The sequence below is a fragment of the Ceratotherium simum genome, chromosome 24 (genome assembly GCF_057802395.1).
Source record: "Ceratotherium simum simum isolate JZ-2026a chromosome 24, ASM5780239v1, whole genome shotgun sequence".
Classification (NCBI taxonomy): domain Eukaryota; kingdom Metazoa; phylum Chordata; class Mammalia; order Perissodactyla; family Rhinocerotidae; genus Ceratotherium; species Ceratotherium simum.
This window is the reverse complement of record NC_141923.1, coordinates 12,546,433-12,560,876: the sequence shown is the minus strand read 5'-3', so window position 1 is coordinate 12,560,876 and position 14,444 is coordinate 12,546,433. Positions and strand designations below refer to the sequence as shown.

The following is a 14,444-nucleotide window of genomic DNA, read 5'->3' as shown; positions in this document are numbered from 1 at the left end:
TGAGCTCTTAAGCTTTATGGTATAAAATCCCTCTCCAAATGATCAAATATTCTCCTTCCCATGGAAATGAGGTAAAAATTATGTTGAAGTTATGGTCTGTTATAAACCCTAATATGAATAGTATCATGATTATGGGGGAAAGATAAGGCCTACATGGAGTGCAAAAAATAGAAAACCAAATAACCCAAATTCTGTATTTTTAATAATGAAAGGAAACAGAGAGTCATGTACATCCAAACTTAAGGGAATATTTGTATTTTTGTTTTAAGTAACCAAGATTAAGGTAATATAAGGAGTGTTGTTTTATATCTTTAAATGTACTAAAAAAAAATACAATTTCTAGCTAAATGATTAAAAAAAATTTAACTCACTTAACATAAAAGAACTCTAGATCAAGTATTACCTAAGATCCAAGAACTGGCACACAACTCTACTTTTCACTCAAAACTTAAAACAACAAGCAACAAAAAACTATATTAAGGAATGTTTTCTCATTTTTTTTTTTTGGGGGGGGAAGAAGATCAGCCCTGAGGTAACATCCATGCCAATCCTCCTCTTTTTTTGCTGAGGAAGACTGGCCCTGGGCTAACATCCATGCCCATCTTCCTCCACTTTATATGAGACGCCACCACAGCATGGCTTGACAAGTGCATCGGTACGCACCCGGAATCCGAACCCCAGGCCACTGCAGTGGAGTGCATGCACTTAACCACTATGCCACTGGGCCGGCCCCTTAAAAGATTCTTTATGTAACAGAAATCTCAACTTTTGTCACTCTCGTTTATCAGTGCCTTCTCCTGTATAATTCTTTTCATTTTATTACTGACATTATTATTTAACTGGGGCTTTTTTTATTTTTGTTTCAAAGTCCTATTAATTTGTTGATGTAGCCATACAATTCACATTATTTTCAAGTTAGAAAAATGTGCTTAGATTTCCTTATTTAAATTCATATCTTTTACCCAAACCATTAACATTCTTTCTAATTGGCAACTTCTAATGTTCTTTTAGCAAATACTCATTAGCTAAATTTCTCAAGTAATTTCATGTCATATAGCTTGTCATCTTTTAATATATGGCCACAGAAAGCTAAGAATGCATTCTGCCAAGACAGCAAATTCCCTCTGCTCTCCCACAGAAGGTCTCTTTCCAGCTCCAAAATGCTAAGACTCTGTTTACCAACAGATATATATAATTCTTTTAATGTAACTTTCATTTATTCATTTGCCTATAACAAAAAATGTGCCATCCTAACTTAAAAATGTTAGTTTAAACTAAATGAAGAAGGCACATGAGGCTACCACTAACTGTGCCTTACATGCTGTAGGCTGTTGCTTGATCTACACGTTGAGCTTGAAAAGAAGATACAGAGTATTTTAAAATTTATGTCAGAAACTGCCCAATTCTTTGATTCAAATAAATCTGTATCCAAATGTGACTATTCAGTTTTGTAATGAACTTTCATTCTTATTCTAAACATTTAAGCATCAATAAAGCACTGAGTATAAATATGAGAATCTAAGTTATCCAAGGAGTCCTAGATCAAGAATAACCTTGAAATCTGGGAAATGAGGCCAGTTCAAAAACAGGGTGTAGGTGGGTGGTAGCTGGGTGGGTGGTAGCTGGGTAATTATATATTTCCACATCTATTGTCTTACATTCGGGAAGGGGTCTCAAGTTTCATCTACTGCTCTTAGTCACCAGTTTTGAATGCTTGGTTTTAATACTAAATGAAGAGCCACGTTAATACTAACCCTCAATTCTGTCTCAGATGTCCTAGGTATAGATTCGAAAAAAACTAACCCTGTCACATCTCAAACACTGAATCATGGATTGTATTGGTTGTGTTTTAAATTTGGAAGACAAACATGTAATTCTAGAAATCAAAATTAGAAAATCAGAATTTCATACCTTGTGCAAGCATGTTAAATTCCAAGAACAGTGCTATGTGGTAAAGTTCCATGGCTTCCTCCGCCCTGGTCATGTTTGGCTTCCCTGCGACGAGAGCCTGAACTTCACTGAGACTCCCCACAGAGGGGCTACAGTGCAAAACGGAGAGGTCCACCATGTCGGTATACATACAGTGTAATATAACTTTCGCATATTTTTTTGGTATAATGGACTCATCTAATATAATTCTTGTGGGAGTCCTCAAAGTTCGGTCTGTGATTTCTTCACCAGTCCGTATCCTCCTTTGTAATAAATTTCGAAAAAACGGGGACCGTGCTGAAATAATAGCCTTGTGAGCTTTGAGCTCTTCATCTAAACAGTTCTGATTTCCACCAAAAGCTTCAACCAGTTCAGAGTCTGAAGAAAAACTAAGGACGACATCATAATAACACATGTAATCAAAAAGTCCACGCATATCTACATCAAGGGAATTTGGTGTTCCAAATTCTTCACTAAGCTGAACGAGGATATCGACATTTTGAAACCTTGAGTCCTCCATTCCAAACTCTCCCGTATAAAGGTAGTGTAACAAAGCAGAAAACATGGGCATGTCTATACCAGCTGTATTGATGTCCATTATGATCTCTGCCCCATACTCCGGTGAGGAAGAAAGCAGTGTTTTAAAAAATGGACACCTTGCCGCCAAAATGGCACGATGAACAGGAAAACAAGTTTCTTGAAATATTAAGTCTACATCAGTACAATACTTGTATTCATAAAGATCGGCCATATCTTTCTGCAATGTCCGGGCTTCTGGTCTAGCCAAACTGGCTTGTAGAGAAAGCTCCTTTAAGGCTGAAGTTCCCTCATATTCTTCCACTAATGCATTGACATCTCTAACATCCCACCCAGAGAGGAGTTCTCGCATCTGCTTGGCGTGATCAGCAGACCTATTAGATTTTCGACGCTTAATAAACTTCTTTTTGAGGGTGGCAAGGCCAGAAGTTCTCTTTTTTTTGTCTTGTGGTTTCTCATGGCCATGGTCAAGGCTATATAATTTTGATTCACAACCATAGCCTTGTTGAGAATAAGATGATGTCCCTAAGAAGGAAATTAAACACATGTTCATTTTCAACATTCACTTTAACACATACTTCATGCTAAAATTTTTTACAGACATTCCTGAACCATTCAAATAAAACTGACTTTTGTTTTTATAAAGGAAGACAAAAAGTTCAAATAACTCATTTTTATATTAAATAAGGAATATGGACAAAGCAAGCAGATTATTCCTAACTTAAAAAATGCTTTTGGTTCTCTGGCTATCAAGGACCAGATATCATAGATCTTAATAATGGATTTTTAGGAGATAAGAGGCAGATTTGGGGGCCGGTCCCGTCGTGCAGTAGTTAAGTTCGGTGTGCTCCGCTTTGGCAGCCCAGGTTCACGGGTTCAGATCCCAGGCACAGACCTACACCACTCATCAGCCATGCTGTGGTGGTGACCCACATACAAAATAGAGGAAGACTGGCACGGATGTTAGCTCAGGGCTAATCTTCCTCAAGTAAAAAAAAAAAAAAAAAAAGAGCAGATTGGCAATGAATGTTAGCTCAGGGTGAATCTTCTTCAGCAAAAAAAAAAAAAAAAAGAGGTAGACTTGTAAATTAAGAATATTATTTGTATATAATTGTGAAGTTTTTATTTTTTTTCTTCTTAACTACACCAAGGCTGCATTTGTATGGGGAAAATAAATGGACCAGGACACAAGAAACACATTATTTCACTACTTTCACACTAATGGAGATTGCTAGTTTTCCTAGAGTAACTGGCAATTATGGTTAAGACAACCAAACAAAAGACCGATTGTGGGAGCCGGCCCTGTGGCTTAGCGGTTAAGTGCGTGCGCTCCGCTGCTGGCGGCCCGGGTTCGGATTCCGGGCGCGTGCTGACGCACCGCTTGTCGGGCCATGCTGAGGCGGCGTCCCACATACAGCTACTAGAAGGATGTGCAACTACGACGTACAACTATCTACTGGGGCTTTGGGGAGAAAAAGAGGGGAAAAAATTTTAAAAAAAAAGATCAATTGTGCTATAATGGCTTAGGATAAAAATCATATAAACCAGATTTACATTTCTTGGAAAAAAAATCTGAATTTTTATCTATAGAATTATTATCTATAACAACTTTTTCATAGCTCGATTCTTTTTTGATCAAAAAAAGACCACTGAAACCACAATTCTATTTAGAGTCATAAAAGAAAATGTTACAAAAAATGAAACAGTTACCTATAAAAGTCTGTTGGGCTTGAGAATTTCCCCCTACCCTTGGGGAACATGAATGAGGATAGTTAGATGCATTAGCACCCATTTTCTTCAGTCACTCAGGCATTCCATCTGCTGGTTCTTCAGAGTATAATCCCAGAGGCCTTTATGAACTTTCAACCCCGGATCCAGAAGCCTCTTTTCATCCATTTCTTGATATGAAACAAAAATAATTTTATTCATTTTTTCAAATGTATCTCAAATTGCACAGTAAAAAGAAAAAAGCAAGCTAGTGAATGAAAACTGCTTTTATTTGTAAATAATGACATGCTGTGAAATTCACATGTAAAAATTTCGGAAAATGTAAACAAGAAGATAAACTTGAATTATGCTATTACCTGATACTAGACTTAACATAGACAGGGCAGCCCCAGTAAGAAATACTTTTAAAAATTATAGAATAAATTCCAAACCACGGACCCTTATCTCTCAACAGCTGCCAGCAGGAGATATACGCCAGTAGCAAGCAGTAGAAACTTTAAGAGAGAACAGGGTTAATAGGAATACTTCTAAATCTTTATAGCATCTAGATATATAAAATTTATCTGATTAAAAGAGATAATGGCTTAGGATAAAACATAACTTAAAATCTATTATTGGAATTGTTAAGAAACCAACCAAGAGGCAGTTAATCTAGCCTCATAAGGAAGGATGAAGTGTTTTAACAAATAGAGTTAATCACACACAATCACAAAAAACCTGCTGGAAAACAGAACAGTGTCAAGATTCTTAGAATTTATTTTCATCTCTGTTACTGACACAGCATAACCTTAGGAATTCAAGTTTAAGAAAATCACTGTTAACATTTGTGGTTTCCTTCCATCTTTTTTCCACTATCTACATGAAAAATTTATTTATCTAAGCAAAGAATTATCTACCTACAGTGTTCAAGACTGGGAAACTTTCTACTAATTAGATATTATGCAACGTAGCAGTAACTTCAATCAAATCATATACTTACACAAGCAAATTTCCTATTTGAAATTTACCTCCCTACCTAGGAAAATATACCAAATCAGACTTTTTACTTTGGTGCATGCTCCAGAAGTCAGAAAGGTTATGGGCAGCCAGAGATGTGACAGTGTGTTCTCTAAGAACTATCCAGCAAGGAATCGAAAGAATTTAATATACTGACTATTCTGTAAACGTTAAATGGTCAAGAAAATTACTTCTTCCAGTCAAGTCAGTTTTCTTAAACTTTGAGCTTAGTGTAAGTAAATTCACAGTTTTCTATTCTTAAATATTAGAAATGTAGAAAAGGCTGTTTTTGGTGATTCATTTTGAATACTGTCAATTTTATAAAACAGAGACTAAATCTGCCTGCGTTAATTTCAGTTCAAACTCAAAAAACAGTAAGTCTAATAAATCTTAGTTTTCAAACTGAGCTCCTTAAAAGCTTCAAGGTTCCATCAGGCATTTTTAGTGGTTCTTTAAAAGAAATTAGGGTCCTGGAAGCCAAGTTTGTGGCATCATTTACAGGTCAAATCCTATTCTCACTCACTAAAGATATGTATTTAAAACATAAAAATGGCACAGACAATCCTTTCTCAAATTTGAAATATATTAAGAAAAATCCAGACTAAAAACATTATGCAAAATAAAAGCCCCTACACTAAAACGAGAATAAAAAGATGGGCTTTGAATCTGGGAATAATGGTGGACAGTGAAAAGTGCTGGTAAAGTGTTTTTAAGTGTCACTCCCACGGTAGTCTTCTTCTCATTTCCTTCTTTACTCATTCTTGAAGCTCCACATTGTTCCTTTTTTTGTTTTTTGCTTTTTAATTTCTAATGACTGCAGAGCAAACTCACTAACACAGCACGAAGTATGCTGCTGAAATAAAACAAGAAAGAATGGAGCCTTGTTTCCAGATGAAGAAAAATCAGAGTGTCCACAGAAGTGGAAAGAGTTCCTACTCTCACTTCATCCCATTACATGCACATACACACACAAGAATTATTCTCATCTGAGAATTTTGCAAGGTTGGTAGGGACACAAAACACTATTATATGGGTCTGTTTGAGATTTAAACTATGTCAAAAATGCCTTTAAAAAAAAACACTCAAGGGGCTGGTCTGGTGGCGCAGTGGTTAAGTTCACATGCTCTGCTTCGGTGACCTGGAGTTCCCAGGTTCGGATCCCGGGCGTGGACCTACATACCGCTTACCAAGCCATGCTGTGGTAGGGATCCCACATATAAAGTAGAGGAAGATGGGCAGAGATGTTAGCCCACAGCCAATCCAATCTTCCTCAGCAAAAAGAGGAGAACTGGAAACAGAAGTTAGCTCAGGGCTAATCTTCCTCAATAACAACAAAAAAAAGCAAGCTCAATTTTATAATGAGCACAATGAGATATTCTAAAGCAACCACACAAGGGTTACAAGACGTCATTAGCCCCACCGGAGACACAAGAACACCTAGCAAGCACTAGGGAAGTCACAGGCTAAGATAAGGATGCTTGGCCATTTGCCGGTATAATTAGCACCATAGGGACAGCTGGGGTCTCACCCTAGAGAGGTGACTTGGGACTTAGGGACAGAGTCTCTTCCTGGTAGCTCTCAGTCAATGGAAATCCCCTTCAAGAGGAATTTATTTGGGTGACATTCATATCTCCTACTGGAACTCTAATACTAAAATAAACATAGGCCTTGGAAAGGATGGTGGGAGAGATTTTTCTGGATCAGCTGTAACCCTTAAATCCACCCCCTGTCCCCAGCTCCAAATCCTGGGGATAACCCTGACTGTGCAAGTCTAGTACTAAAGCCATATTCCTCAAAATTCTCAGGGAACAATCTCATTTATTTCTTAGGTAACCAAAACCCTATGCCAAATGGAGCACAGTATTATGTTATTTATTCCTTAATCTAATCTGCTGCCTTTAGATGCTAGAAATGACAGTTAGTCATAGTCTAATCTCTCTCGGGATGTTTCCATTCCAGGCAAGCTTTGTCTGTCTCCCATAGGAAAACAGAATAAAATCCAATCTTTGGATGATATGACGGGAAAAGAAAGGGAAAGAGAGGGCCTACGGGACTGGGAGAGACCCACAGGACGCAAATGGCCCTAGAAAGCTGACAAATTCTTTTTGTAGAATCATCATTCTAGGGGAGCTCCCTCTGTTAATAGCTGACATGACCTGGGGCCGGCCGGGTGGTGTAGCCGTTATGTGCGCGTGCTCTGCTTCGGCAGCCTGGGGTTCGCGGGTTCGGATCCCAGGCGCACACTGATGCACCGCTTGTCAAGCCATGCTGTGCCAGCGTCCCATATAAAGTAGAGGAAGATGGGCACGCATGTTAGCCCAGGGCCAATCTTCCTCAGAAAAAAGAGGAGGATTGGCATTGGATGTTAGCTCAGGGCTGATCTTCCTCACAAAAAGTTGACATAACCAATCTCAATCAGATGATCTAACTGGCTTAAAATAAGCTTCAGTGATCGCAGCACACCCAACTGAGGTGGGGGGAATCATGTTGAAGTAACAGAGAGAATTAACAACCCTATGACAATTTTTTTAAAAACAAAAATCAATCTCTCTCCTCCAAAAAGCCCCTAGAGAAATGCAAATCACAACTACGAGATATCACCTCTAACCTGTCAGAATGGCTATAATTAACAAGACAAGAAACAACAAAAGTGCTGGAGAGGATGTGGGGAAAAGGGAACCCTCATACACTGCTGGTGGGAATGCAAACTGGTGCAGCCACTATGGAAAACAGTATGGAGATTTCTCAAAACCTTAGAAAAAGAAATACCATATGATCCAACTATCCCACTCCTGGGTATTTATCCAAAGAATATGAAATCAACAATTCAAAGAAATTTATGCATCCCTATGTTCGTGGCAGCGCTATTCACAACAGCCAAGATGTGGAAGCAACCCAAGTGCCCATTAATGGATGAACAGATAAAGAAGACGTGGTATATATATACAATGGAATACTATCCAGCCATAAAAAAAGACAAAATCGTTCCATTTGCAGCAACATGGATGGACCCTGAGGGTATTATGCTAAGCACAATAAGTCAGACAGAGAAAGACAAATACCGTATGATTTCACTCATACATGCAAGATAAACAAACACGTGGATAAGGAGAACAGATTAGTGGTTACCAGAGGAGAAGGAGGTTGGGGAGGGTGAAAGGGATAAAGGGCACATATGTATGGTGATGGATAAAAACTAGACTATTGGGCCCAGCCCTGTGGCTGAGTGGTCAAAGATCCACGTGCTCCACTTTGGCAGCCTGGGTTCGGATCCCCGGCACAGACCTATTCCATTCACTAGCCATGCTGTGGTGGTGTCCCACATACAAAAAAAATAGAGCAAGACTGGCACAGATGTTAGCTCAGGGCTAATCTTCCTCAAGCAAAAAAAGAGGAGGAATGGCAATGGATGTCAGCTCAGGGTGCCTCTTCCTCAGCAAAAAACAAAACAAACAAAAAACTAGACTACTGGTGGTAAACATTATGCAGTCTATAAAGAAACCGAAATATAATAATGCACACCTGAAATTCACACGTTATAAGCCAATATGACCTCAATTAAAAAAAAAAAAGACAAAACAAAAACCTAGACCAGCATTTCCAGAGGTTGCCCAAAGTTTGGAAAATGCAGGATTAAACAAAACCTGATAGGTCTACTGCCAGACTTTTTAGCATCTTTAAAGTGCTAAAGTGCATTTTGAACCTCCAAAAGGAAATACTGAGCATGATCTAAAGGAGCCCCTTTATCCCATAGAGCATTAAAGGAATGGACTTGTATAACATACTCCGGAAAACTCTGACCTTTGCCATGAAAACTTTTTACTGCTTTACACAGTAGACAGAACAATGGGCGTCAAGTTATCTGGCATAGAGTTCTCTCTCTTGTCACTAATTTACCACTTACACGAGATAAGTCACATTTAACTTCTATGGATCTCAGTTTTTATGAACTGAAACCGAAAAGTATGGGTCTCAGCATCTGTAAAATAAAGAAGTTGAAATAGGGTTCCTAAAATTCAATAAAGCTGTATGACTTATTGATTTGGAAAATGAGGATGGGGAAGGGAGTTATTTCTATATTAAATGTTAGTGTACAGAGAAAAAAAAAGGAAACTGGACTTTGGATTTTAAACACATTTTCCCCTTAGTCCAATTATTAGGGATAGTTATAAAAGGACAGGAATTTGGAGCACATGTGAATGTGAAAAGCAATTCATAATGAAAGAGTTATGTATTTCACTCCCGTCATATTTAAGGTGACCATATAATGTACCATTCAAACCAGGACACTTGAGAGTGAAAGGGGGTACAAACCCAGTGGGATGCCAGAACATGTATAGCCCAGGTCTAATGAGGCAAAGTGGGATGAATGGTCACCCCTACAGCCAAATCTCACATTTCCAGAGCAGTTACAAATAAAACAAAGTTTAAAAAGAAAAAAAACAAAAACAGAAACAAAACTCAAAAACCTAAGTTAAAAGAATATGGCTTCCTATCCCCAAGCATGTTTTACCTAACATCACAAGTAACATTTACTGAGGGTTTACTATATGCTAGACTCTGTTCTTAGAACTTTTACATGTATTAACTCATTTGATTCTCCCAATACCTGTTTTTAATGATGAGGCTGAGAGGTTAGTAAGTTGCTCAAGGTCACAGAGATATTAAGTGAAAGACTCAGGATTACTTTGTAACCTTCAATTCTATCCTTGGACACATTTTAAAAACAACAAAACAAAAAGACTGTGAATAGTAGGTCAGAAGCAGAGTCAGCAATAGACTTTTGCCTTTTGAAGGCATCTTCAAAAGGATGAGACCAGATTGGAAGGGAGTTCACAAAGCCAGCAAGTAGGCCCACGTGTCTCTCTGGGGCCATCTAATACCGAGGCAGCTGACCTCCACCCAGCACCACAAACAAACCCTATTCATTTCAGTGATAAAGAACAACGATGTTTATGACAGCAGAGACTCACTAAGGAAAGGTAAAATTATATTCCATTAAACAAATTTATTAAGGCAGAGAAGTCCGAGTCATGGAGCTGGAAGAAGTCTTCAACTTTACTCTGGTCAACCTTGTTCTTCAAAGTGAATTATAACGCCACAGAACGGGAGAAAATATTTGTAAATCATATATCTGACACGGGATTAATATCCAGTATAGAGAACTCTGACAACTCAACAACAACAACAAAAAGAAACCGATTCAAAAACGGAAAAAGGCCTTAAATAGACATTTCTCCAAAGAAGATACATGAATGGCCAAATAAGCACAGGAAAAGGCAACATCACTAATCATGAGGGAAATGCAAATCAAAACAACAATGAGATACCACCTCTTACCTATTAGGATGGCTATTATCAATAAAAGAGAAAAAAAAGTGTTGGCAAGGATGTGGAGAAATTGGAATCTTTGTGCACTGTCGGTGGGAATGTAAAATGGTACATCGTGGAAATGGCCAGTGTGGAAAACAGTATGGCTGTTCCTCAAAAAATTAAAAATAGATTTACCATATGATCCAGCAATTTCACTTCTGGCTCTTAACCCAAAAGAATTGAAAGCAGAGTCTCAAAGACATATTTGCACAACCATGTTCACAGTAGCAATATTCACGTAGCTAAAATGTAGAAGCAGCCCAAGTGTCCATCAATGGATGAATAAGCAAAATGTGGTATATATATGTGATGGAATATTATTCAGCAGATGAATAAGCAAAATGTAGGATGTACATACAATGGAATATTATTCAGCTTTAAAAAGGAAGGAAATTCCTTCCTTTATATGCTCCAACATGGATGAACCTTGAAGACATGCTAAGTAAAAAAAAAGCCAGTTACAAAAAGACAAATATTGTATGATTCCACTTATATGAGGCACTCAGAGTACTAAAAATCATAGAGACATAAAGTAGAATGGTGGTTGCCAGGGCTGGGGGTGGGAGGGAATGGGGAATTATTGTTTAATCAGTATAGAGTTTCAGTTGGGGAAGACAGAAAGAGTTCTGGAGATGGATGGTGGTGACAGATACACAACAATATGAATATATGTAATACCATTGAACTGTACACTTAAAAATGGTTAAGATGGTAAATTTTGTTATGTGTATTTTACCACAATAAAAAAATGAATTATAAACACTGTCATCAAAAAACTACTGTCATCGAAAAACACACTTTTGAAGCTTTGTGGCTAAGGTTCAAAATTCACTTATCTAAGGAAATCTCTTATTCAGGTAAAGCAAAATCACTAGTTATTACTCTATTTATCTTCAAGCATAGAGAACTCATTTGAAAAAAATTTAGACAGGCAAAATCTTTCCATTTCAGGAATGTTTCACTGTATCAACCATTAATAAAATATATACAGGGGCCGGTCCGGTGGCACAAGCGGGTAAGTGCATGAGCTCCGCTGTGGCGGCCCGGGGTTCGCTGGTTCGGATCCCAGGTGCGCACCGACGCACCGCTTGGCAAGCCACCCTGTGGCGGTGCCCCATATAAAGTAGAGGAAGATGGGCACGGATGTGAGCCCAGGGCCAGTCGTCCTCAGCATAAAAGAGGAGGATTGGCATTGGATGTTAGCTCAGGGCTGGTCTTCCTCACAAAAAATAAATAAATAAAAAATATATATATACAAATATTTCGATGTCAAATAAAATAAACAGTATTTCATAAAATTATAATATTTGCCAGAAATAGTGTAGTACACTTTAACTTATTATTATTATTTTTTTGTGTGAGGAAGATCAGCCCTGAGCTAACATCCACGCCAAGCCTCCTCTTTTTGCTGAGGAAGACTGGCCCTGGCCTAACACCTGTGCCGATCTTCCTCCACTTTATATGGGACGCCGCCACAGCATGGCCTGACAAGCAGTGTCTCGGTGCGCGCCTGGGATCGGAACCCGGGCCGCCAAAAGTGGAGCAGGCGCACTTAACCGCTACACCACGGGGCCGGCCCCTTAACTTATTTTTATATTTAGAAAAAATGTTATTTGTCCTCTTTTATAGTTATACATTTCCGATTTTAAGCTGTATCATGAAAAATTTCAAAAATATACAAAAGAGAATAGTATATTGAGCCCCCAAACCTTCATCACTCCGATTCCAGAATTATCAAAATTATTTTGGCCTAATCTTAAATGCTTAAATTTGATGTGTAAAGCTTATAGCTAGAATTTAAATTTTTGTTATCAGCTTCTTATAGAAATAAAAAGCTGAAGAGATACATGCATACTGTGATTATCATAAGGTCCATCAGTTACTGAGTACTATGAGCCAGCCATTCTTAAGCAGTTTACGTGAATTAACTCTAATTTTCTCAATAATGTGAGATGTAGGTCTATTATTATCCCCACTTTATACAAGGAGAGACTAGGAGGTTAGGAAAATGAGGTATAGAAGGCTTAGTTACATACCCAAGGTCACAGAGCTGGTAAGTTGCAGAACCAAGCTTGGCATTCAGGCTCTTATATCTATGAACAATGTTACCTTTGTAATTTTTTTTCTCCTAAATGTCTGAAGGAAAAATTTCCAGAGCAGACAAATATAGTTTCATTCCAGAAATGGGAAGTGAGTATACACCTGACAGTGTTACTGTTGGCGCTTAAAAGGATCTCTCATGTAAAGCAAAATATGACTTAACTGAAAGGATAGCTTATGATATTAAAGCAAAAGTGCCTTTCAGAATATTTACAGCTAGACTACATGTTCCTTGATGGCAGAATGACATTTTTTTTATGCTTGATCATTCATCCATTCATCCAACCATCTACCCACCCACCCATGCATCTATCCATCCACCCACTCATCCACCCATCCAATTCTGAGCACCTGCCATGTACTAGGCACTTTGATAGGCCCTGGGAATACAGCAGTGATTGCATCCTGAATAGCATTTCTTATGAAATTAAGAAAAAGACTACTGTTCCGGCTTCCAAGTTTCGAGTCAGTCCTTCAAGAATAGGAGTGCTTCAAGTAAAAAAGGAAAGTTCATTCAAGGTAGAAGAAACAGGATGAATAAATAGGAATAACTCCTATCCCAGTCAGCATAGCACTCCCAGTTCTCATAACCCTAGACCTCTATTATCTACTAATGCTGCAGTGTAATTATTCACATTTCCACTGAACTGTAAGTTTCCCAAGGGTAGGTACTCAGCTTATTTATCTCAGACTTCTTACCATCCACCACAGAATACAAAGTAGACACACAATACTTGAGTGAAAAAATATTAGCTATTATCATGAATGTTGATCAATAATGTGTCTAAGGCCTAGGGAGTACATATGTTTGAGTGTATGGGGAGGAGTTGGATCAAAAAGCCCCAAATTCCCTAGTAAGGTGTTGGGCCTTTATTCAGAATACAGTGGGGTCACTAATGGAGCATAGTATAGGACAGCAGGAGAAAAGCACCATTATATTTGTGTTTTAGAAAGATTACTAGATGGCCTAAAGGCAGAAGATACTCATGCAGGAAGACTTATTAGAGGATTCTTGCTATAGTCTAGGAAAGTATTAACAAGGATCTGGCTTTCCTTATCTCTAAAATGAGGATAATATCACGTACTTTACAAGGTTGTTTTAAAAGTTAAATAAGGGGCTGGCCTGGTGGCGCAAGCGGTTAAGTGTGCGCGCTCCGCTGGGGCGGCCTGGGGTTCGCTGGTTCGGATCCCAGGCACGCACCGACACACTGCTTGGCAAGCCATGCTGTGGCGGCGTCCCATATAAAGTGGAGGAAGATGGGCACGGATGTTAACCCAGGGCTGATCTCCTCACCAAAAAAAAAAAAAAAAAAAAGTTAAATAAGATAATATGGACTGACACTGGAAAAGCAGAAGCAGCCCACCACAAGAGAAGGGTTTTCAGGAGGAGCCTAATCTTACCTGGCCTGGATGAAAACACATCTTAGAGATGTTGAGGTATTCTGAAAAACTCAGTTCCTAAACATTTAAAGCTGAGGACCAATTCCTGGAAAGTGCTGGGTAAAGGACATATGCGGCTGCACTGTAAAGACGTGAATGGACCTCTTACTCTGCCACCTTTACCTCAGAGCTCATACTCAGAATGCTTCATCTGGACCTAAAATAATAAGATCAGAATAAGCTCCTGCTGAAGTAACTGGTAGAAAAATGGGAATAGAGGGCTGAAAACGTTGCTCCCAAAGGGAAGCCTGACTCTCAGCCCCTGGGCCTTTTCTAGCCCCCTTGTATGGGCGTTTGGCAGTGGTTAACTGAAATCTGATGGTGCAGCCTGGGCCAGAGCA

The 14,444-nt window shown here is 38.7% G+C and overlaps 1 protein-coding gene across 4 annotated transcripts in view; it reads right to left on the bottom strand.

Moving 5' to 3' along the window:
* Positions 1 to 14,444, bottom strand: part of BTBD7 (BTB domain containing 7) — an 89,062-nt gene that overhangs the window by 50,834 nt on the left and 23,784 nt on the right. For all 4 annotated transcript variants that reach the window (XM_004434222.3, XM_087448026.1, XM_087448025.1 and 1 more), the window contains exons 2-3: positions 4,177 to 4,364; positions 1,912 to 2,991 (exon numbers count right to left, since the gene is read on the bottom strand). In XM_004434222.3, coding sequence (XP_004434279.2) covers positions 1,912 to 2,991; positions 4,177 to 4,258 — 1,162 coding nt within the window. In that variant the 5' untranslated portion in view covers positions 4,259 to 4,364. The remainder of the gene's footprint in view (positions 1 to 1,911; positions 2,992 to 4,176; positions 4,365 to 14,444) is intronic.